Below are 23,426 nucleotides of genomic sequence, written 5' to 3' on the forward strand. Positions count from 1 at the left end.
GAAAATTTTCCTTTTCAGCATCATCTGTGGATTCAATGGAAACATCACTCAAATATGTGTGAAAATCTCCATCGAGTATACCCAAATTTTCTTCATTTAATTTTTGAACATGCTCATTTTTTGGACAAAGAATTGCACGTTTAGATATATTTTTAGTATTGTCTATAGCAGTGGTTCTCAACCTTGGCTGCACATTAGAATCACCTGGGAATCTTTTTAAAATCCTGATTCCTGGGCCTCATCCTCCAGAAATTGTTTCTTTGTTATGGGGTGGGGCCACAACATTAGTAACAAAGAAACAGAATTAAAACTTTATCATGGGGAGCTACTACAGTGTTTTGGACAGGTTCAAGCCTCGGACTGATGAGAGGGCACAGTCCTCTCATTGCCACGTGCAAGTCCCAGCTTGGAAGGCAGGGCCCTCCCAGCACAATTATAGTCAACAGCTGTAGTTGTAAGCTTGAATCTATGGTCCAAACACGTGGCCCCATGTGCCTGAGTGATGTGGGCTTGATAGAGTTCAGGTGCATGTAGTTGAGTAGGATTGAAACCAAGGAGACTGTTGTAAACATCTTGGTCACGCCCTTACTTTGCCTCGTAGCATCTGCTATAAATTAAAGGCATGGCTGTGGGCGTGGTCGCTGTCTCTCAGAGAAGCAGCATCCCACTGAGACCCGGCTGTCATTCTCCTGTCTGTCTTTTCTAAGCCTTTCAGCCGCCCCCACTCAGGTTCACCCCTGGCCGTGCTGGTGTGCGGCAGATCTGCCTCCACGTTCAGAGGATGGGTTCGTGCCTCAAACCCCGCTCTTACAAGAAACAGCTCTGGGAAACAGCTTGGGGGAGAGCACAGCCATTTCCAAGACAACCCCTGCAGGACTGACTTCCTTCCACTTGGTCGCAGTGTTCTTCTGGACGTGATGAACACCACCCATGGTTTTTATATAAGTAGATTTTAATGAGTGTGAAGTGGTCTTGAAGTATGGTAGCAATCATCTCAGGTAGAAACTGCAGTTTAACTTTAACCCTGCTGTTTGGCTTCTGTACTTATTTGCTTGCTAAAACAATAGAAAAATTACTTTGATTTTCTGAACTTATGTATGCTATCCCAATCGATTGAATACTCCATTGTTGGTGGTTTGAATATCCCATTGATTGTGATCTTACTGGTTATTGAAGCACATTCTTCTGTACCTGGAAACCAGGACAGCACAATTACCCTAAATTGCCTCAGTGGCTACAGATAATGAGTTCTGGTTGACTCAGTGGTCCCAAGACCAGGACAGCGCAATTATTCTAAATTGCCTCAGTGGCTCCAGATAATGTGTTTCCATTGATTCAGTGATCTGAAGACCAAAAACTATAATTAATCTTACAGATAACTAACTTGCTCAATTTTGCTTCTGTAAGTGCTTTGTGCAAACTAGGTTCCTCATTCCAAACCCAAAGATGTAATCGATACCTTTGTAATATTTGCCTATATAAGCCTGATGGTGCCACCATTTGGGGACTGGGAGATTTGGAGCCATAACTCCCTCTCAGTCGCTGGCTTATTAATTAAATGACTCATTAATTTGGTCTTGTGTCCTGAGTATTTACTCGCGGGGTACATTACAACAGTCTCTCACTGTGGTTTTGATTTGCATTTTCCTAATTATTGACGGCCCACATTTTTTTCACATGCCATTTGCATCTCTTCTTTGTAGAAATGCCTATTTGAGTCCTTTGCCCATTTTTAAATTTGCTTTTCCCCCTTATTTTTGTTGCTATAAGAGTCATTAATATATTCTGGATATTAATCCTCTCTTGGATATATAATTTGCAAGTATTTTTATCCATTTAATATGTTGCCTTTTTAAAATATATTTTTATTGATTTTTTACAGAGAGGAAGGGAGAGAGATAGAGAGTTAGAAACATGGATCAGCTGCCTCCTGTACACCCCCTACTGGGAATGTGCCCACAACTAAGGTACATGCCCTTGACCAGAATCAAACCTGGGACCCTTCAGTCCGCAGGCCGACGCTCTATCCACTGAGTCAAACTGGTGCAGGGCTGGGCAAACTTTTTGACTCGAGGGCCACAATGGGTTCTTAAACTGGACCAGAGGGCCAGAACAAAAGCATGGATGGAGTGTTTGTGTGAACTAATATAAATTCAAAGTAAACATCATTACATAAAAGGGTACGGTCTTTTTTTTTTTTAGTTTTATTCATTTCAAACGGGCCGGATCCGGCCCGCGGGCCGTAGTTTGCCCACGCCTGGGTTAGGGCTTAATAGGTTGCCTTTTAACTCTATTAATACTATCCTTTGATGCAAAAAAATGCTTCTAATTTGAAGAAATTCTATTTATCTGTGTTTTCTTTTGTTGACTATGCTTTTGGTGTCATATACATTTGTTTTATGTAACGAAACATAATTTCCTTTGGGACTTCTGTGACTGCATGTATGACGATGAAAGACACTTCAGTTTTAAATATACTTTCTCTTTGTTCTTTTATAATTTAGTTTAAGTACATAATATATTTAAAACCAATGGATTTTCTTTTAAAATTATATTCTTGGAAACTAAGACATTGAATATGTTTGTTTTTTTAAATTTTTTAAAATCTTTACTGTTGAAAGTATTACATAAACCCCCCCCCCCATTGAACCCTTCTAGCCTGCCCCCGCCCTCCACCCTAGGCCTTCACCACCCTATTGAAATATGTTAATAAGAGAAAAAAGTTTATAAAGAGTCTATCCAGTTTTATTTTTTAAAACCCCAGGTTAAACACAACACATTTATAAACAAGTTAGACTAAAAAGACCAAAATGTATACGTTGGTTCTCTCAGGGTTGTGAGATTGCTAGTGATTTCTATTATACTTTAAAATTTTTCTCATTTTACAAATTTAAAAAACTAGCATATATTGTGTTAATTATCAGAAAATTACAAAGAATGTTGCAACTACAGGATGTGGATGCAAAGGGGCCACATGCTAACCTGACTAGCTCAGGGAAGGCTTGCATGGCAGCCTTGCAAACTCAGAGACCTAAAGTAACCACAAAGGATGATCTGAAACTAAAACATTTTTTAACTAAAAAAAGTGGGTAGTCATGTCCTAGCCTGGTATCTTCCTGACAAAGGTCAATCTATACCTTAACTGAGCCTGTCTGTTGTCTTTTTGCATCTACAATAACATATAGTTGGAATGTCAAAGTAATTTTCCTTTTTCCAGACCCCTCAAAGCACAGGCACTGCTCTATAGAGACCACAAATCCCCTCATTGTTATTGAGTTAATTGCTGACTGCTAACTATCCTGCACCCACCTAAGTAAAAGAAGTATGTATCTATCATTTTATTTTTTATCCAATCACAGAGGTTTCCATGCTTTGCTTTCTCCCACCTCCCTAATCTATCCCTACTGGATTTCTTATAACCTGCTTACTCTCCTCTTTTGATTGTAATGTATAAAACAAGGTGCAAAACTGCCATTCTCCGGAGCATTATCTCAATCTGTTGAGATTCTGCTTTCCGGCATTTGTCTACAGTTTGGCTCAAATAAACTCACAAAAATTCTACAGATGTTTGAATGTTTCTTACATTAACAAAAACCAAAAAAATAAAACTTGGAATGCAGGGGGCTCATAACTATGGAACTACCAGAATGGCACATGAGCCTAAAATTTGAATTTTGTAAATACTGTAACAGTATATGATGCACGGAGATAAAATAATTTAAAATGGAAAATTTACCTGCATAATAAAAGAATCTGTAAAGATATACAATAATATCAAAACAGTATTTATCTCTGCAATAGTAACACAATACAAATTGTTTAAATCTGGAAAGAAAATGATTAAAATGTTAAAAATTGTTCAGTTAATCAATAATCAGCCTTAGAAATATGGAGAAAATAAACATCACCAATGATTCCTACCCAGAGGAAATTTTGTAATCACTGCATAGGATTCTCTAGTACAGCGGTTCTCAACCTGTGGTTTGCAACCCCTTTGGGGGTCGAACGACCCTTGCACAGGGGTCGCCTAAGACCATTGAAAAACACATATATAATTACATATTGTTTTTGTGATTACTCACTATGCTTTAATTATGTTCAATTTGTAACAATGAAAATACATTCTGCATATCAAATATTTACATTACGATTCATAACAGTAGCAAAATTACAGTTATGAAGTAGCAATGAAAGTAATTTTATGAGCTAAAAAAAAGAAAAAAGAAAGAAAATAATTTTATGGTTGGGGGTGACCACAACATGAGGAACTGTATTAAAGGGTCGCAGCATTAGAAAGGTTGAGAACCACTGCTCTAGTAGGAATACTCTATCATGTATTTAACCATGCCTTTAATGCTGAGATTTAGATTATTTTCAATAACTCAAAAGTGTCAACCAAATGTTATGATACTTACAAGAGCATTACTTTATATTTGAGTCCTTTTTGTTTGGTTGGTTGTTTTTTTTTTTGTTTTGTTTTGTTTTGTTTTGTTTTGTTTTTTGTTGTTGTTGAGTCCTTTTTTAAAAAATTCCTTAGAGCTTTAAAGCCAGCAACAAGAAAGAGGAAGTAGCAAGTCAGTATTAGTGAAGTATGGTAGCAACCATTTCAGGTGGAAACTGTAGTTTAACTCTAACCCTGTTGTTTGGCTTAACAATATAAAAGTTACTTTGATTTTCTAAATTGTATAAGTCATCCCATTCGATTGAATGTCTTATCGATTGAATGACTATTCCATTGATTGTTATCATACTGGTCTTAGCACATTCTACTGTACCTGGGAAACAGGACAGCACAATTACCCTAAATTGTTTTAGTGGCCACAGGTGGTGCATTTCAGCTGCCCCAGTGTTCCCGAGACCAGGACAGCACAATTACTCTAAATTGTCCTGACAACTCAGTGGTCGGGAGACCCGAGGGCTCTAGATAATGTGTTTCTATCAACTCAGTGATCCAGAGACCCAAAACTGTAATTTAGATAACATGCCTAAGTTTAACCCAGGTTACCCAAGGACTCTAGATAATGTATTTCTGTCAATTCAGTGACCCCGAGACCCGAAACTGTAATTAACATGCTTAATTCTGCTTCTGTAATCTGCTTTTTTGGGAGCCAGGTGCCACATTCCAAACCCTGAGATGTAATCAATACCTTTGTGATTTTTGCCTATATAAGTCTGGCTTTGCCACCATCTTATTGCTATGAGATTTGGGGATGACCCCTCATAGTCCCGGATTGCAATAAATGTGACTCTTTAATTCGACTCCTTGAGGCGTCCTTCCTGATTCGCGGGGTACATTACAACATTAGGACTGGGCTATTGATAAGCCAGGCAACTGGTTTATAGTCTTCACTTTTTAAATTTTATTATGTATATTTATTTTTATTGTTCACTTCTTCATTGTGTTCACATAACATACAGTTGGATACAGCACTTTAACTCTTCATCACAGGACCTCTTTCACCCTAATCTCTCTCACATACACACTTCGCCTGCCACCTACCCAGAGAAATTTTTCAAGAATTTCCCAATCTAAATTGCTGCTCACTAATCATAAAGTTTGTGAAAAATATGGAAAAACAGACTATAGGATATTTAAATAACTGGCAGTTACACCAGCCTGAGACCAGCATTGTTAAATTTTTAGTGTTTTCTTTCTAGTCTCTCCTTATAAGCTCCTCAACCACCCACTATTTCCCTTTCCAGAGCCCAGGGCTAAAAATCAAAGAAATAGAGTTAGGATGGATGGATGTCTCCCCTGGTCCAACATTTTATTTTATTTTTATATTTTTTTAATTGAATTCATTGGGGTGACATTGGTTCACAAAACCATACAGATTTCAAGTGTACAACTCAACAAAACATCTTCCTCACACTGCATCTGTCCCCATCGCCTCAAGCAAAATCTCTTTTCTGTCCCCATTTCCCCCACCTTTGCCCACATCCACATAACTCCGCCCCTTTTCCCTCTGGGTATCATCACACTGTTGTATGTGCCTTTTTTATATTTTTGTCTTTTTTTTTTTTTTTGCTTAATTCCTTCACCTTCTTTTAGTTACAATTTTCTCTTCAATCTTTTGAAATTATAAAAGTATAATACAGTTGAAAATTGAAAGGCTAAACCAATACAATATGGGTTTCCAGAAAACTCGGGGAGAGGGGCTGTTGGAGGAGGAGGAGGAGGAGGAGGAGGAGGAGGTAAATGAATCAGCCATATTCTCGGAAGGTGAGTGGAGTTGGAAACTTGATAGATCTAATAATTTATTGGCTCAGGGCTTGTCAATTACGACAGCCCAGCAAATGAGATTAGAGCAGAGTTGTGGGGGAGGGAGGGCGTGACGCAGCAAGCTACTGGCACCAAGAAAATCTAGCCAAGAGACAGCTGCGTTATCATATTGCGGCACCATTGTTGTTGTTGTTGTTGTTTTTTGTTTGTTTTGGTTTGGTTTTTTAACTAGCTGCTGTTTGCAGAGGTCTACCCACTGCGACACTCTGCATCTCTGGCCGGGTCCTGCAGGACGGTTCACGTCGCCCATCTCGCCATCCTCTGCACCCAAGCCCAGGCCACCGCTGCCGCGGTTCAGTTCTTACAGATCAGCACCGCCTTCATCCCGGCTGCAGTACCGACCATCGCTTTCACAGTCCGGCCGCTACCGCTGGTTCCACCTTTGCAACAGGCATCGCTGCTTCTGATATTCGGTGAGTCTTTCCCTGCGGAGGTCAGATCTCCTGATCTTGGAAGTAGCCACATTAGACGTGTACGGTCCTTTGAAAAATGGCCGAGTCAGCCGACAGCAAGGAATTCTTAGTATCCAGTCAAGAAGAGGCTGGTAATAAGGTGATGGTGGAGGGGCCTGGGAAACAGCCGGAGCACGGGGAAAATGCCGCAGCTGAGCCTGGAAATGATGGAGAGCGCGGTGAAGAAGCCGCCCCTTGCCCTGAGGAAGAAGGGGAAAAATGTGAAGATGCTGCCGGGTCCGGGGAAGGCGGGGAAAAAGGTGAAGTTACTGAGGACTCAGACCCAGACCGACCAAAAGGACTTATCGGTTATCTTTTAGATACAGACTTTGTTGAAAGCCTGCCTATGAAAGTTAAGTACCGTGTATTAGCCCTCAAAAAGCTTCAAACTAGAGTGGCGAATCTAGAATCCAAATTCTTGAGGGAATTTCATGAAATTGAGAGAAAGTTCGCTGAAATGTATCAACCCTTGTTGGAAAAAAGACGTCAGATCATCAATGCAATCTATGAGCCTACAAAAGAGGAATGTGAATATAAATCAGACTATGAGGACTATGATGATGAGGAGATGTATGATGAGGAAGAGATGTATGGTAATGAAGATGGTCTGGTACATGAGTATATGGATGAGGGTTATGAGGAAGATTATTATGATTATGCTATTGTGGAGGAGGAGGATGACAATAATGCTGCTGCTGCTGCTGATGATGATGACATTGAGGCTACTGGGGAGAATAATAAAGAAGATGCTCAAGGAATTCCTGATTTTTGGCTGACTGTCTTAAAAAATGTTGAGACACTCACTCCTTTGATTAAGAAATATGATGAGCCTATTCTGAAACTCCTGACAGATATTAAAGTGAAGCTTTCAGATCCTGGTGAGCCTCTCAGTTTCACACTGGAATTTCACTTCAAACCCAATGAATATTTCAAAAATGAGCTGTTGACAAAGACCTATGTGCTGAAGTCAAGACTAGCATATTATGATCCCCATCCCTATAGGGGAACTGCGATTGAATATTGCACAGGCTGTGAGATTGATTGGAATGAAGGAAAGAATGTCACTTTGAAAACCATCAAGAAGAAGCAGAAACATCGGATCTGGGGAACAATCCGAACTGTGACTGAAGATTTTCCCAACGATTCATTCTTCAATTTCTTTACTCCTTATGGAATCAGCTCAAATGGAAAGGATGGAAATGATGATTTTTTACTTGGTCACAATTTACGTACTTACATAATCCCAAGATCAGTTTTATTTTTCTCAGGTGATGTACTTGAATCTCAGCAGGAGGGGGTAATTAGGGAAGTTAATGATGCAATTTATGACAAAATTATTTATGATAGTTGGATGGCTGCAATTGAGGAGGTTAAAGCCTGTTGCAAAAATCTTGAGGCAATGGTAGAAGACATTGACCGCTAAGGCAGATCTACATGGCCCTGAAATTAACAGCCTTAGATCTAGATACTCAAAATAAAAACCGTTAGTCTTGTGTTCTGAATTTTTCTTAGAGTGTTAAAGCATATATTAGAAATATAAAAGAAGTTCAAATACTAATTCATTTGACCTTGCATTTTAGTATAGAATACTTTCAAGTAACGTATACTGTGGTAAATGATTTAAGACATTAAAATAGTGTAATGTATTTTAATCCTTCTGAAGTCCTTTAGTCATGTAGCTATCAATTTGTTGATGTGAATATTATCCAGGCTGCTAAATGAGAACCAAATTTTTTTGCTGTTGTTGTTTGGGTAATTTTATTTTCTTAGTCCTTTAGCTAGTGAGTTTAATTTTGTCATGCCTGCTTCATTTTGCAATAAAAATGCAGTAGAATTTAAAACTTGAATGCTTAAGAAGAAGCCTGCATATGGTTAAGAATTTCAGGCAAAATCAAATTTATTGTTAATAACAGCTTGTTCATAGGCTCTTATATTATGTAATCATAACAAAAAATGAAACTTAGTAATACTGAAGTTATTGTTTATCAGTGAAATGTTAATCACAGTATTTTTCAAAGATTGACACATTGTACTGTGTAATTGTGTAAGCTGTAATTACAGTGTGTAATTTTTTTCTTATACAACATTTAATCATTCATTGAAAGTGATCGCTTTACCATTTTGAAAAGACTTCATGTTCTTTCACTGCAAAATAAAATGAATAAAAATTTCAGTGTATCATGTTTTAAAACTGATCTTTTTTTTCTGGTTATGAAAGTAATATGTTCATTGGTGAACATTTGGAAAATACAACAAATATTTAATTAAAACTAAAATACTGGGTGGGTGGGAAGAAATCAACCAAAGAACTTGTATGCATATATGCATAATGTATGGACACAGACAATAGGGTGGTGAAGGCCTGGGGTGTGAGGGAGCAGGGGGAGGCTAGAAGGGGTCAATGGGGCAAAAAGAGGGACATATGTAATACTTTCAACAATAAAAAAACCAAACCCCCAAAACAAAACAAAAAACACCTAAAATGCATATTCCCATTCCTTAAAGATAGGCACTGTTAATGTTTTGATTTATTTTTTACTATTATTTTTCTATGTGTACATATGTATGCAAATTTACTAACACCATACTTAGATATGCAAAGACAGTGTAACTTTTTATTGTTTATAACTGATCTAGTCTTTCTTAAACTTTTTTTTCATTGTTAATCCTTACCAGAGGATGTTTTCCCATTGATTTTCAGAGAGTGGAAGGGATGGGGGAGGGAAGGAGAGAGAGATGAGAGAGACATCGATTAGGATTGGTTGCCTCAACCAAGGTCAGGGATTGAATCTACAACCCAGAGACCTGCCCTTGACCCTTCGGTGGGCTGGTTGACACTCTAACCACTGAGCACACCAGCCAGACCATAACTGATATAGTCTTAATCCTGAGACCACCTATACTGCCCAGGGTTGCAGGGAAACAAAAATTGCAAATTTAACCAATTCAGTAAACTCATTACTATTTAGTAGTTTAAATATTCTGTATAAAACAACAAGGTTCTGTGTGTTATTCAATATTTCAGATTTACCTACCCTTCCACAATGTTATCTGGATGTATAGGGGCTTATATTGCTTTATGTCTTGGGTGGGGAGCATACACTGACTGGGGTCAGTGAGATGTGGTTGGTCAGAGAGCTGACTTCGTCTCAAAGCCTACTTTGCCTTCTTCAGGTATGGAAACCCAGAGATTTGGCTTTCCCCTTTGGCAGACTCTATGAAAGTCACATCTATCCCACTGGGACAACAGAGAGAGAGAGAGAGAGAGAGAGAGAGAGAGAGAGAGAGAGAGAGAGAGAGATTATTAATAAATTTTTCTCTTTTACTTTTTCAATTACAGTTGACATTCAATATTATATTAGTTACTAGAGGCCCGGTGCACAAAAATTTGTGCACTCAGGGGGGCGGGGGGGGGGTCCCTCAGCCCGGCCTGTGCCCTCTCGCAGTCTGGGACCCCTTGGGAGATAACGACCTGCTGGCTTAGGCCCGCTCCCGGGTGGCAGAGGGCAGGCCCAGTCCCTAGGTAACCCCTGGTTGGGCTCAGAGCAGGGCCAACTGGGGAGTTGGGGCGCCACCCCCTGTCATGCACAGAGCAGGGCGGATCCGGAGGTTACGATGCCAACCTCAGTCACGCTCAGGGTAGGGCCGATTGGGGGGTTGGGGCACCGTCCCCTGTCACACTCAAGGCAGAGTCGATGGGGAGGTTGTGGCGCCACCCCCTATCACGCTCAGAGCAGGGCCAATCAGGGGGTTGGGGCGCTCCTCCCCCCCTTACCCCCCCCCCCCCGTCACGCACAGAGCAGGGCCCATCAGGGGGTTGGGGAGCTCCCCCCTGTCATGCACAGAGCAGGGCCCATCAGGGGGTTGAGGAGCTCCCCGCTGTCACTTACAGAGTAGGGCCTATAGGGGAGTTGGCACACCGCCCCCTGTCACACACAGAGCAGGGCGGATCAGGGGGTTGGGGCACTGCCCTCTATCACCCACAGAGCAGGGCCAATCAGGGGGTTGGGGCGCCACCACTGTCACACTCAGGGCAGGGCCGATGGGGAGGTTATGGCTCTATCCCATCACACACAGAGCAGGGCCCATGGTGTTGGGGGGGTGGGGTTGGGGCGCCGCCCTCTATCACCCACAGAGAAGGGCCTATCAGGGGGTTGGGGCGCCTTCCCCTGTCACGAACAGAGCAGGGCAGATAGGGAGGTTGTGGCCCCACTCCCTGTCACACACAGAGCCGCAGGGTGATCAGGGGGTTTGGGCGCTGCCCCCTGTCACGCTGATCTCAGTGCCAGGAGTCCTCGTGGCTCCGCTGATCCCGGTGCTGGGAGGCATATTACCCTTTTACTATATAGAATAGAGGCCTGGTGCACGGGTGGGGGCCGGCTGGTTTGCCCTGAAGGGTGTCCTGGATCAGGGTGGGGGTCCCCACTGGGGTGCCTGGCCAGTCTGGGTGAGGGGCTGAGGGCTGTTTTCAGGCGTACTGAAGCTCCCAACTGCTCCTTTTTTTCTTTTTCTTTTTTTATTCTGGGCCAGCTTTAGCTCTGAGGCTCCAGCTCTTAGGCCTCCGCTCCTGAAGGCAGGTATCTGGTTTGTTTCGGTTCTCGAAACTCTGTATCAACTCCAGCTCTGAGATCCCAGATGGCTGAAAGCTGGTTTCTGGAGTTTTGTTTAGCGTCTGTATTTGTTACAATGTTTGAAACTGCAGGCTCAGAGGCCTGCAGCGGCAGGCGGGGAACGTTGGAGTCCTCCGTCACTGAAGCAAGCAAGCCTCATGCTAGTTTCAAGCTGCCTGGCTGCCGGCGGCCATCTTGGCTGACAGTTAATTTGCATATTTCCCTGATTAGCCAATGGGAAGGGTAGCGGTCGTACACCAATTTCCATGTTTCTCTTTTATTAGTGTAGATTAGCTTCTGATGTAAAGTATAGTGGTTAGATAATCATACTTTACAACATTTCTCCCCCCCCCCAGTATTTTCAGTACCCATGTGGCACCATACATAGTTATTACAATATTATTGACTATATTCCCTATGCTATACTTTACATCCCAATTACTATTTTGTAACTACCAATCTGTACTTCTTAATCCAACAAGGAACTTCTTAATCTCTTCCATACCTTGTGAATGCTGAGAGTGAGTAGGAAGTGATAACTCTGTCTTGTTATGGCTGCCTATCCACTCTACATCCCAGGTGGTTGTAATGTGATCCCACAGAATTATAAAATTTAAGTAGAACAAAAGCTCTTCTGCTTGTGAGTTATTTTTCCACTATTGAACATACTCATTCCCTCAGATTTTGGCTCAAAGAGGTAAGTTTTATAACACTGCCTGTATTTCTCACTCTGTCTCATCTCTCTATAGTCAACTGAGCAGGAAGGCATGGGAATTTTCCTCTTCTTGTTTGGACATAATATCGTATCTTTCTCCCAGGTACAATAGTAGATGCTCACTTGCTTTTCCCTGGGGTTGCAATAGTTGACAGTGTATAGGGAAATAGAGACAAGTTAATATTATAGGGGAACCTAAATATGGAAACTTCCCATATTTACTTGACAAATATAGACCTTTTCACAGTTTTCATCAATGTTAATCTCAACCTCTATTAAATTCCTGACTTCCCCCAAACCCTTCACACACAGAAAGATTAAGCCTCCTTTAATTGTGTTTACTTTTATTGTGCATTAAAAAGTCAGGAACATGGGTGTATCTTTTCTGCTGTTTCACAGAGGAGAATCAGGCACCTTGAAGTCCCTCCTGTCCCTTTCTCTTGCCTTCATGAGGTAGAGCAGTAAAATTGCTTCTGGGCTTTCTATAAGGGCAGCCATCCCCTTTGCTATATCTCTCATGTCAATGGCCTCCGGCCAAAGACCATGAGGGACATACCCATAGTTGAAAAAGTTGGATGCATTCATTACTGCTGTGAGGCAGAACACACATCATGGGGAGCTATTGTACGTTATCCATAAGTGGGTGTTAAAAATTACATTGCAGGATTTGGGCTTTGGTTGTGTGATTTCATGGAGGGTCTAACAGTGGAAGTTTACTCTACATTGTAGGAAAAATTTTAGAATTAGCAGCTCAATAAATCTTTATAGGGAGGAAAGACTAGAACAAGAATAAGTCTGTAATTGGTGAAAAGGTTGTAGCCACTCATTTTAGCTAGAATGGCAAGGATTTGGTATTTTTTGGTTGGCACAGTGACCTTGTTTTTGTCTACGCTTAGGCAAAATTAAGTGGCTTTGCTTTGTCACATTTAATTGTAGTCCTAGAGTAACCTGGTCTGAGGCTGTTCTGTGAGATGGTTTATGTCCAATAAGAGAATAACATAGCCTAGCTGTGAATATCAGGCCTAATGTCAGGGACTGCTTTTTATATTTCTTTCTCTTTTACCCCTTCTCAAAGAGGTAATTTGAGACTGTCAATTTTCCAATAGCTTGTGGTGTGATGACAGTACATTTGATTTGGGTTTAGACTGGTGTAAAGGCCCTTTAGGCCTTGAGAGTAGCCATTAGCTTTAGCCCACATTCCAGAGAGGCCTGTACTAGGTTTCAGGACACAAATATAACTAAAAATAGAATTTTACCCTAATTCTTTTTGCAACTGTTCTTAAAAACATAATTCATACAGTCCTGGAGGAGTTTTGAGGTGACTATTGGGCCTTGTTAGAGTTTTGGTATTTTTAAGGAATATAGTAAATATAATAAAATTCTATTTTGGGGCACATAATTTATAGTGCAAATTACAGTATTTAGTATTATATATCAGATGGCATAGAGATCAGTCTTTGAAGCCAGGCTGCTTGGATTCAAATTCCAATTCTTTAATTTATTAGTTGGGTGACCTTGTGCAAGTCACTTTATGTGTCTCAGTTTTCATATCTTGAAAGATAGGATAATTATTGTGAACTACATCATAGATTATTTTGAAGAGCAAATTGATTTATATAAAGTGCTTTTATTTTTATTTATTTTTTTATATTTTATTGATTTTTTACAGAGAGGAAGGGAGAGAGATAGAGAGTTAGAAACATCGATGAGAGAGAAACATCGATCAGCTGCCTCCTGCACATCTCCCACTGGGGATGTACCCGCAACCCAGGTACATGCCCTTGACCGGAATCGAACCTGGGACCTTTCAGTCTGCAGGCCGACGCTCTATCCACTGAGCCAAACCGGTTTCGGCTAAAGTGCTTTTAAATACGCGTAGCACATATATGCTGATAGGTGTATCTATCTTTATTATTTTTATTATTAAGTTTATATCTGTAAAATACTCAAAACTGTGAAGTATAAAAAAGACTACAGTAAATTCTTATTAAATTATTAATAACAAAAACTGAAAGCTTATACTTTCTATTTTAATAACAGACTCCCCAAGAGTTTTGCTAATATTTAGAAGGGCTAAGTGGCAAGTTTAGGTGCAGTACTTAACTTACTGACAAGCCTGGTTAATGAAGAGGAAAATATAATGACTAACTATAGTGTTACTTCCTCACCTTCCCAATACATTCAGTAGCCTTATAGCTGTGTACACCAAACTCAACACTTATCATAGGCCATTTGATCACTGGCCAATAAATGCATCATTAAATTAAAATATTTGGAAACTGGGAACTGTCAAACCAGAAACTAAAATCACATGAAATTATATATCATCCATAGGTACATAGCAGATTTGATTTTTTACTACACAGATATATGCAACATATAGCTGATTATTTTAAAGCAGAGAATCTTTTAAAATATAGTCCGGCCGGTGTGGGTAAGTGGTTGAGCATCAACCTATGAACCAGGAGGTCACAGTTTAATTCCTGGTCAGGGCGCATGCTAGGATTGTGGCTCGATCCCCAGTAGGGGGCGTGCGGGAGGCAGCTGATCAATTATTCTTTCTCATCATTGATGTTTCTATCTCTCCCTCTCCCTTCGTCACTGAAATCAATAAAAATAATATATTTTAAAAAATAAAAGAAATATAGTCCCAGCTGGGTGGCCATACACCAAAAGGTGGCAGTTTGACTCCCAGTCAGGGTACATACCCAGGTTGCAGGTTTGAGGCTCACATGGGAGGCAACCAATTGATGTTTCTATCTCACATCGATGTTTCTCTTTCCCTCCCTCTCTCTCTCTAAAAATTAATTGAAAACAAAGATGTATAAAGAATAATTTTCTATGGAACACATTTCAGAAATGTATTTTCTCTGAATTCTTTGCTCAATAATATAGTTTTTAAAAGTAAAAGACAAAAGAATGTCTAACATTAGATGACACCTGCTTTTTAAAACCACATAAATGATCTATGTGTTGATCTATTCCCAAGGTGATTAAAGACCATAAAAACTCCACTAACCCCCATTCTGCATGTGCACACACTTCCATACTCCTACTGGTTCTCTCTGTGTGTGTATCTGTTTGCATGTGCTCACTCATGAGATGGAAGAGGTGAAGTGGGATGGGAGTGCATGGGGTGGGGGTGTCACTCATCATAAAGGACCCCAGCCCTTGTAAAACTTCTCTCCTGGGGCTTGTGCGGATGCTAAGTAGGGGTTGGGATGAAAGGGAGGCAAGGTTAATCAGCAGAGGCCCCTAATATAAGCCTCTTCTTTAGCCTGTGTGTGTGTGTGTTCATGTGAGCTCACTTCGTATATTATTTGAGCCTTCTGCCTTAGTCTATTTTAAATGAGATGTGTGTTTTTTTAAGCCTTTCATTACTAGTTTTATTTAAGCATAATTGGTATACAAATTAGTTTCAGGCATGGAATATAGTGATTGGACATTTATAAATCAAAATGTGATCACCACACTAAGTCTAATAATCATCCATCACTGGGAAAACTGATCACAATATTATTGGCCATATTCCCTTTCACCTTTTTCCACCATCCTCCAAACTCTTGTCTACTCTGGAAACCATGAGTTTTATTCCTGTTTCAATAAGTCTGTTTTTGTTTTGCTTCATATTCCACATATAAGTGAAATCATATGGTACAGGCAGTCCTCGGGTTATGTCGGACTCGACGTATGTTGTTTCATGGTTACGTCACCATCTCCCATTTATTTATAAAAAAAAGTTCCATCATTTTGACGTATGTACATATGTGCTTAATGTTTTTTATTATTTACCACAAGTAAAGGTCAGGAATTGTTATCTTTCTTTGAAATTTTTTTTTTACTGTTTCACTTCATTACTGCTGTGTATGTGCTCCATGTGAGTGACGTAGGTGCTTATGTAGGTGGGTACCGACTTACGGCGAAAATTGCGTTATGTCACACTGTAAGAACGGATCTCCAATGTAACCTGAGGACCTACTGTATATACATATTCAAGAATATTGAGTTCCACGAGCGCCGGGCAGAGGCAGAGGGAGAGAGAGAGATAGACGAGGTGAGGAGGAAATCTCAGGGAGTAGGAGTTGGGGAGCCCTTCTGTGCCACAGAAAATTTCCAAAAAGAGTGAAGGAAGACTTTCGGGAAGAGGAAGGCTTTACTGATAGGAAAATGATCAAAGTCTGTAGAAATATTATACTATCTTTTGGAGAGATTAAAGGAAGGAAATAATAAAGATTAGAGAAGAAATAAATGACATAGAGACTAAAGAAAAACAATACAAAAAAAATCAATGAAACAAGAGCTGGTTCTGCTGCATTCATTTGCAGCAAGGGTTCAGGATCTGAAGAAGGAGCCACACACAAATGAAACACTAGAAAAGAAATATGAATTTAGAAGGCATGGGGGGGGGGGGCAGGCAGAAAACTTCCCTCTAGTGGAGAAGCTCTCTGAAAACTGGGTCCAGTCTGCTTTTTATTCACTTGAATACACATTTTCCCTTTAGGAATGCAAACAGGCATATCAAAGGTAAAGTTTGGCAACAGTAAAAGGATTATCAGGTTAGGGGATTGCCTTGAGCAGTTTGGTCAACAGCAGGACAATATTATGCTGATTATCAGCTCTGCTGAATGTAAAAGTCCATTGGCCTTCCAGTGGGATTTTTGGCATTAATATGCTAACTACTGTTGGTCTTTGCCTCCAGCATTTTACCCTTTTTGTTTTCTTAATAAGTCTAGAAAGGTGTATGCCACCTGCAGGGCTTGAGTCATTTTAAGACTTTTCATTCCGCATCTGCAGACTAGAATTAAACAGATAAGAACAAGAATGAGACAGACAATCGTGGTTATGCTAAGAGCCAAATGTAGGGAGATCAAATGAAAAGGATTGAGTTCTTTCATGTCCTTTTTAAATTGCTGCCAGGCATCAAAGGAACTAGTTTGCAGTAGGTTCCTTTCTGGGCCATCAGTGCTTTATGGGTCCCCTTCTTAATCACTGTCCCTTGTGACATGACAGCAATGATATTCGAGTTCTGGATGGTGGACAAACGGTGGGCAATGACCATCTTTGGCTTTGTCCATGGCAAACTGCATCATCATACAACTGGTGACTGCTAGCATGGCAAGGCTTCTTCACCATCCCAGGTCATCTCTGGACTGTTTCTCCTCTGTCTCATTCTCCTCCCATTTCTTATCTTCAGCATGTTGCTTGGGGCTACTGCTATCTGTGGCTGGAGTAGTAGATTGTCTGCAGCTGCAAGTACAGGGTGTCTAGTCAGTTCCTCTCTCGGATCCCTCTTGAATGTTCCTTGCAGAAATCTGCATGGGCTTGTAGGAGTTTTCTGGAAATACACAAGCATATCCTTGACCAAAGGTTAACAAGGGGTCAGGCCCTTCCATAAACCAGACTTTGGATCTTTCCATTTAACCAGACCATTTTCCTTTGGCTTATTTTGACACCAATGTAATTCCATGGGTGTCTTGCCATCAGTGTTACAAGTGAAAAAATTTGAAGTAATTAAGGCTTGGTGTAGTTTACTTACAGGAGATTTCTCCACTATTCCCCCTTTTTGTTTTTCAAGTTGGAATTTTAGCCACTGATGTTGGCATTCTATAATTGCCTTTCCTTGGGAATTATATGGTATTTCCGTAATGTGCTGAATTTTCCATTTTTACAAAATTGCTGGAAATGACATCTGCTTAAATAGCATAAAAGGACTTTGGTCATTGAGCCATTTTAATTGAGTAGTCTTAATTCTATTTACCAGGCTAGCAGCATAGGCAGAATTAGAAATAATATTAAGAGACTCTTGGAAATCCCGCAATGCAGCCTTGATGGCTTCTAATTCAATTCTTTGCACAGAAGTATGATTGATCTGGATGACTCGGTCTGATTTCATTGCATGATAAGCAGCTTTACCATTAGATGAACCATCAGTAAAAACAGTTAATGCTCTAAGAATAGATTCCTGCCTAGTATTTTTTGGTATAATAATAGGGGTGTAATATAAAAATTGTAGTAATTTGTTTTTTGGTAGGTGACCACTAAGTTCCCCTGAATATTCACTTAAAATAAGATAATTTGCCAATTTAAATTAGTCTGAAATAAGGTTTATTTTCTAACTTCATTTGTCCTTGGGTGTGGACAGTAAATGACACTAATTGGATTTCTGCTATCAGTCTTTTTGAGTATATTGACATAAGCTTTGTTTAGGGAGGCAAAATGCAAATTATTTACTTTTAAGTGTCCTTGGTTTAGGGAAGATAGGATTTACCAGATGGCCCCAAACTGCTTGGCATTCATATATGTATTTTTTAGATGGTCGCAAACTGCTGTTACATGCAAGCCATAAAATTAGAAAATGATTCTGTAGGTCTTTACATATCCTATATAATAAAAGGCTAATATGCAAATTGACTGAATGGCAGAATGACTGGTTGCTGTGACACACACTGACTACCAGGGGGCAAACTCCCAATGCAGGAGCTGCCTCCTGTTTGTCAATGTGCTCCCACAAGGGGAGCACTGTTTAGCTAGAAGCCAGGCTCATGGCTGGTGAGCACAGTGGCGGTGGTGGGAGCCTCTCATGCCTCCGTGGCAGCGCTAAGGATGTCTGACTTATGGCTTAGAGCAGAGGGGGCCTAAGCCATCAGTCAGACATCCCCCAAGGGCTCCCAGACTGCGACAGGGTGCAGGCCAGGCTGAGGGACCCCCCCTCCAGTGACAAATTTCATGCTCTGGGCCTCTAGTACTTAATAAAAGCTTTCGTAGGATCCCTAAGTATATTGAATAAATTTGTCATTTCTCCTGTAGAGATTTTTAGATAAGGTCTTAACTAATTAATGTCCTCTAATAATTTTTAAAAGTCATTTTTAAGGTCTTAAGGCAGTCTTCTTATATTTCTACGTTTTAAGGCCTAATACATTGATTTTTAATTACCATTCCTAGATATTTAAAGAGCATCACCCTCTGTATTTTTTTCTAGAGCAGTGGTTGGCAAACTATGGCTCGCGAGCCACATGCTGCTCTTTGGCCCTTTGAGTGTGGCTCTTCCACAAAATACCAACTTCTGCGCATGGGCCACGAAGTTTCAATAGCACTGTACATGTGCGCCCGCACGTGGTATTTTGTGGAAGAGCCACACTCAAGGGGCCAAAGAGCCGCATGTGGCTCGCGAGCCGCAGTTTGCCAACCACGGGACTAGGGGGTTAGAAATAAGGCTGGAAAGGTCATCAAGTGCTCAATAATAAAAGGCCCTGAATTTCAAGCCATAGATTGTCTACTTCATATTGAAGGTAAAATAATACCACTGACAAATTTCATGAAAACTTATAATGTTTTAGATGCTTTTTATAGCTGTAATGTAGAAGGAATATTAGGAGTGATTGAGGCTGGAAGCAGAGCTTAATTAGAAGATAATGTAATATCCTATTTATACCCTCTGTCCTTAATTACAGGGATAACACTTCTACCTTGACCTAAAAGTAAGGTCTGTATAATAGTCTTAAGTAGCATACATGAACTTGTTTCTTCTACCAATGCAGAGATTTTGTTTACTTTACTTTGTAGAGTTTGTAAAAATGTCTTCATTCTAAGTGGTTCCTTAAAGATGGTCTTTCTTCTTCTTTTAAAATCACCATTTCTGAACCCTATCTTAATACGTAAGTTTTAATTCACAGCCTGTGCTAGAATAAGAAATATTAAATGCTTTTCCCTGGGGGAAAAACAATTCAAATGTAAAATTATTTACCATAGAGTTCAGTTTAATGGGGGAAAAACATAGGAACTACTTTAATATCTAAAATGAGGACACTCTATAAGAAGATTCTCATTCTATGCAATGATGGTGAGTTGTAGAAGAAAAATGATAGACATAGATGTTTTAGGTATGTTTAACATATGCTGAAAAGCAAATTATGGGATAAAATATATTTAGTATGATTCTATTATTGTCTTAAATGCTTATTGATGAATAGTGAAAGCTTGTAAAAGTATAGAAAATATTATGTCTGAAGTGGTTTTTATCTATATCTTAATGTGTTTGATCTCATTATTAAGAAAATAAATGTATTTGTAAAGTGAAGCAAAAGAAAAATGCGCAAGCCATTTAAATTTCACAAAACTTAAAAAATATGTTGACTAAGAGACTTCTGGTAAATGTGGTCCTTGTATCCTCCCACAACCACATCAAAATTACAACTAAACTACAGAACAACCATCATTCAGAACCACCTTAAATCTGGCTGAAAAGAAGTCCTATAACTAAGGAAACAAAAAAGGAAGCCACATAGAGACTGGTAGGAGGAGTAGAAATTTTGAAAGGGTTTGTCCCAGACCCATGTGTGCCAGATAAAAATCAGGAGGCATACTCAGTTGTGGAGGTCCCCTCTTAGGAGCGAGGAAACACAGCTCCACACTAGGCTTCCCATCCCAGGGTTCCATTGCCAGAAAGAGAAGTTCCCATAACTTCTGGCTGGGAAAACCGGTGGGGATTGTGGTTGAGTGAGACAGAGGGCTGCTGGAGTTCTCTTAAAGGGCTCATACATGGACTTACTTGGACTTAGTCCCTCTGAGTTCCAGTGCTGGGATAGCAGCTCAAAAAGCAACAGGAACATACAGAGAGTAACTGGATTATCTAGCATCAGGGAGAGAACTGGAGGGGCAGCTTTCATCCAGACAGAAGTGCTGACAGAGGCTATTGTTCCCTTTCTGAGCCCTTGCCTCACAGAGCCAGCAGATGGATGACATAGCTGAGTCTCCATCAGTTTATCACTGTTCATCCCACTCTAGTGATTCCCTGCAACCTCTCCCCACCCAACTTGCAAACTCACCCAAGCTGTTTTCAGGAGCTTTACCATAGCAATGGCCTGTTTTGGCTCATGCTGTGGACTTTCCTAAAATCTCTCAACCAAACAGCAACTGGCCTTTGCAAGTCCCACATCTCTGGCTAAGTGGCCCTAGGCCAGTGGTTGGCAAACTGCGGCTCCCAAGCCACATGCGGCTCTTTGGCTCCTTGAGTGTGGCTCTTCCTAAGCCTTAGGAGTACCCTAATTAAGTTAAAACAATGTACCTACCTATATAGTTTAAGATTAAAAAATTTGGCTCTCAAAAGAAATTTCGATCGTTGTACTGTTGATATTTGGTTCTGTTGACTAATGAGCTTGCCGACCACTGCCCTAGGCCGTCGACCTTGGTTCAAAGCTTGGTGTCTCCTGGGCACCTCCAAGTCCAGCACAAGTAGCAGCCATCTGCAGCTCATGCCAGGGGTACCTAGGGAGAACACAAGTGGTGGCTTATCTTGCCCTGTACCTTCCAAGAGGCTCCAGAACCAGCACACCTGGTGGACAACTTCATACCATATCAACGCATCACCCAACCACCACCATAAGTGACACACTTAAGGTGTGGACTCATTAGGCACTAGAGACCTGCTGAAATAAGTCCTGCTCTATGGGGTGGGCCCCTGCACAACTGATTCTCCATGGTGGTCACAGAAAGTCCTTGCAGCCTATAAACCTGGGAATAAATCCCTGTCTTTGACATACCAACAGCAATCAAGGCTCAACTACAACTGGAGAGTATAGACAGCCCACACAGAGGGGGCACATCTTGTGTGTACATCTCAAATGAACAGGGAGGCTGTGCCACTGGACCCTACAGGACATCCACTACCTTACTCCATATTACCAAGCCCGGGCAACATTGTAGCTTTACCTAATACACAGAAATAAACATAGGGAGGCTGCCAAAATAAGGACATAAAGAACCATGTCTCAAATAAAAGAATAGAACTAAACTCCAGAAAAAGAAATAAACAAAATGGAGACAAACAACCTACTAGATGCAGAGTTCAAAAACACAGGTTATAGCCCTAGCCAGTTTGGCTCAATGGATAGAGCATTTACCTGCAGACTGAAGGGTCCCGGATTTGATTCTGGTCAAGGGTGTGGACCTTGGTTGCAGGCTCCCGGCCCTGATCAGGGGCATGTAGGAGGCAACCAATCGATGTGTCTCTCTCACATAAATGCTTCTCTCTGTCTTTCCCTGTCCCTTCCACTCTCTCTAAAAAGTCAATGGGAAAAACATCCTTGGGTGAGGATTAAAACAAAACAAACAAAAAAACAAAACAAAAAACAAAAAAAACATTGGTTATAAAGATGCTCTGAAATTAGGTGAAGAGTAGATGAACTTAGTAAGAACCCCAATAGCATAAAAAGGACCAGTCAGAAATGAAAGATGCATGAACTGAAATAAAAAATAATTTATAGGAAATCAACAATAGAGTAGATGAACCTGAAAATCAAATCAGTATTTAAAATATAAGGAAGCTTGAGAACCAAGATGGCGGCATAGGTTAACGGCAGAGTTTGCTGCTTTGAACAACTACTTCAAAAGTGAAACTAAAAGACGGAAGGGACATCACCCAGAACCACAGGAACGCTGGCTGAGTGGAAGTCCTACAACTAGGAGGAAAGAGAAACGCATACGGACACTCAGAGGAGGCGCAGTGCTGAAGTCAAATTCTGAGGTGCGGAGTGCGCGGTTGGCATTTTCAATCGGGAGGGAGTCGCAGACTCTGAGCTCCAGATACAGGCGAGTCTTTAGGGACCCAGACTCAAACGGGAGAAGCGGGACTGTCTGGCTTCGGTCAGAGCGAGTGCAGCTTTCTCTTCGAGCTTTGCAGCGGGTGCTGGGACTCAGAGAGGCAGAGCCCCTGGGGACAGGACTGAGAGCCGCCATAACTGCTCTCTCCGGCCCACCCTGTTGATCCTGTGCAACCCGCCCCGCCCAAGCCCTGCACAGAGGCATTTGCCAGATAGCCTCAGGCAAAGGCTAGATTAGCCCCTCCCTAGAGGACAGAAGTTCTCTCACTGCTGACACAGCTGATTCTCATAGCCACTTGGCCTGGAGGTCAAACCCTCCCTGGAATTACCTACAACAATCAAGATTTAACTATAAGACTTCGAACAAAGACCACTAGGGGGTGCACCAAGGAAGCATAACAAAGTGCGGAGACAAAGAAACAGGACAAAATTGTCAATGGAAGATCTAGAGTTCAGAACCACACTTTTAAGGTCTCTCAAGAACTGTTTAGAAGCCGCCGATAAACTTAATGAGATCTACAAGAAAACTAATGAGACCCTCGATCTTATATTGGGGAACCACCTAGAAATTAAGCATACACGGACTGAAATAACGAATATTATACAGACTCCCGACAGCAGACCAGAGGAGCGCAAGAATCAGGTCAATGATTTGAAATGCAAGGAAACAAAAAACACCCAACCGGAAAAGCAAAATGAAAAAAGAATCCAAAAATACGAGGATAGTGTAAGGAGCCTCTGGGACAGCTTCAAGCGTACCAACATCAG

The 23,426-nt window shown here is 40.9% G+C and overlaps 1 protein-coding gene across 1 annotated transcript; it reads left to right on the forward strand.

Annotated features, from left to right (window-relative positions):
• The first annotated feature begins 6,353 nt into the window (after nt 1-6,353).
• On the forward strand, nt 6,354-8,913 carry NAP1L2 (nucleosome assembly protein 1 like 2). Its single transcript, XM_081081386.1, has one exon. It carries the CDS (start codon nt 6,773-6,775, stop codon nt 8,156-8,158), a length of 1,386 nt encoding a protein of 461 aa, XP_080937512.1. The 5' UTR covers nt 6,354-6,772; the 3' UTR covers nt 8,159-8,913.
• Nucleotides 8,914-23,426: the final 14,513 nt, after the last annotated feature.

The sequence above is a fragment of the Myotis nattereri genome (assembly GCF_964212035.1).
Source record: "Myotis nattereri genome assembly, chromosome: X".
Taxonomy (NCBI): Eukaryota; Metazoa; Chordata; class Mammalia; order Chiroptera; family Vespertilionidae; genus Myotis; species Myotis nattereri.

Excerpts from the sequence above, each read along its gene's own strand:
- NAP1L2 (XM_081081386.1), top strand. The coding sequence starts at position 6,773 with ATGGCCGAGTCAGCCGACAGCAAGGAATTCTTAGTATCCAGTCAAGAA.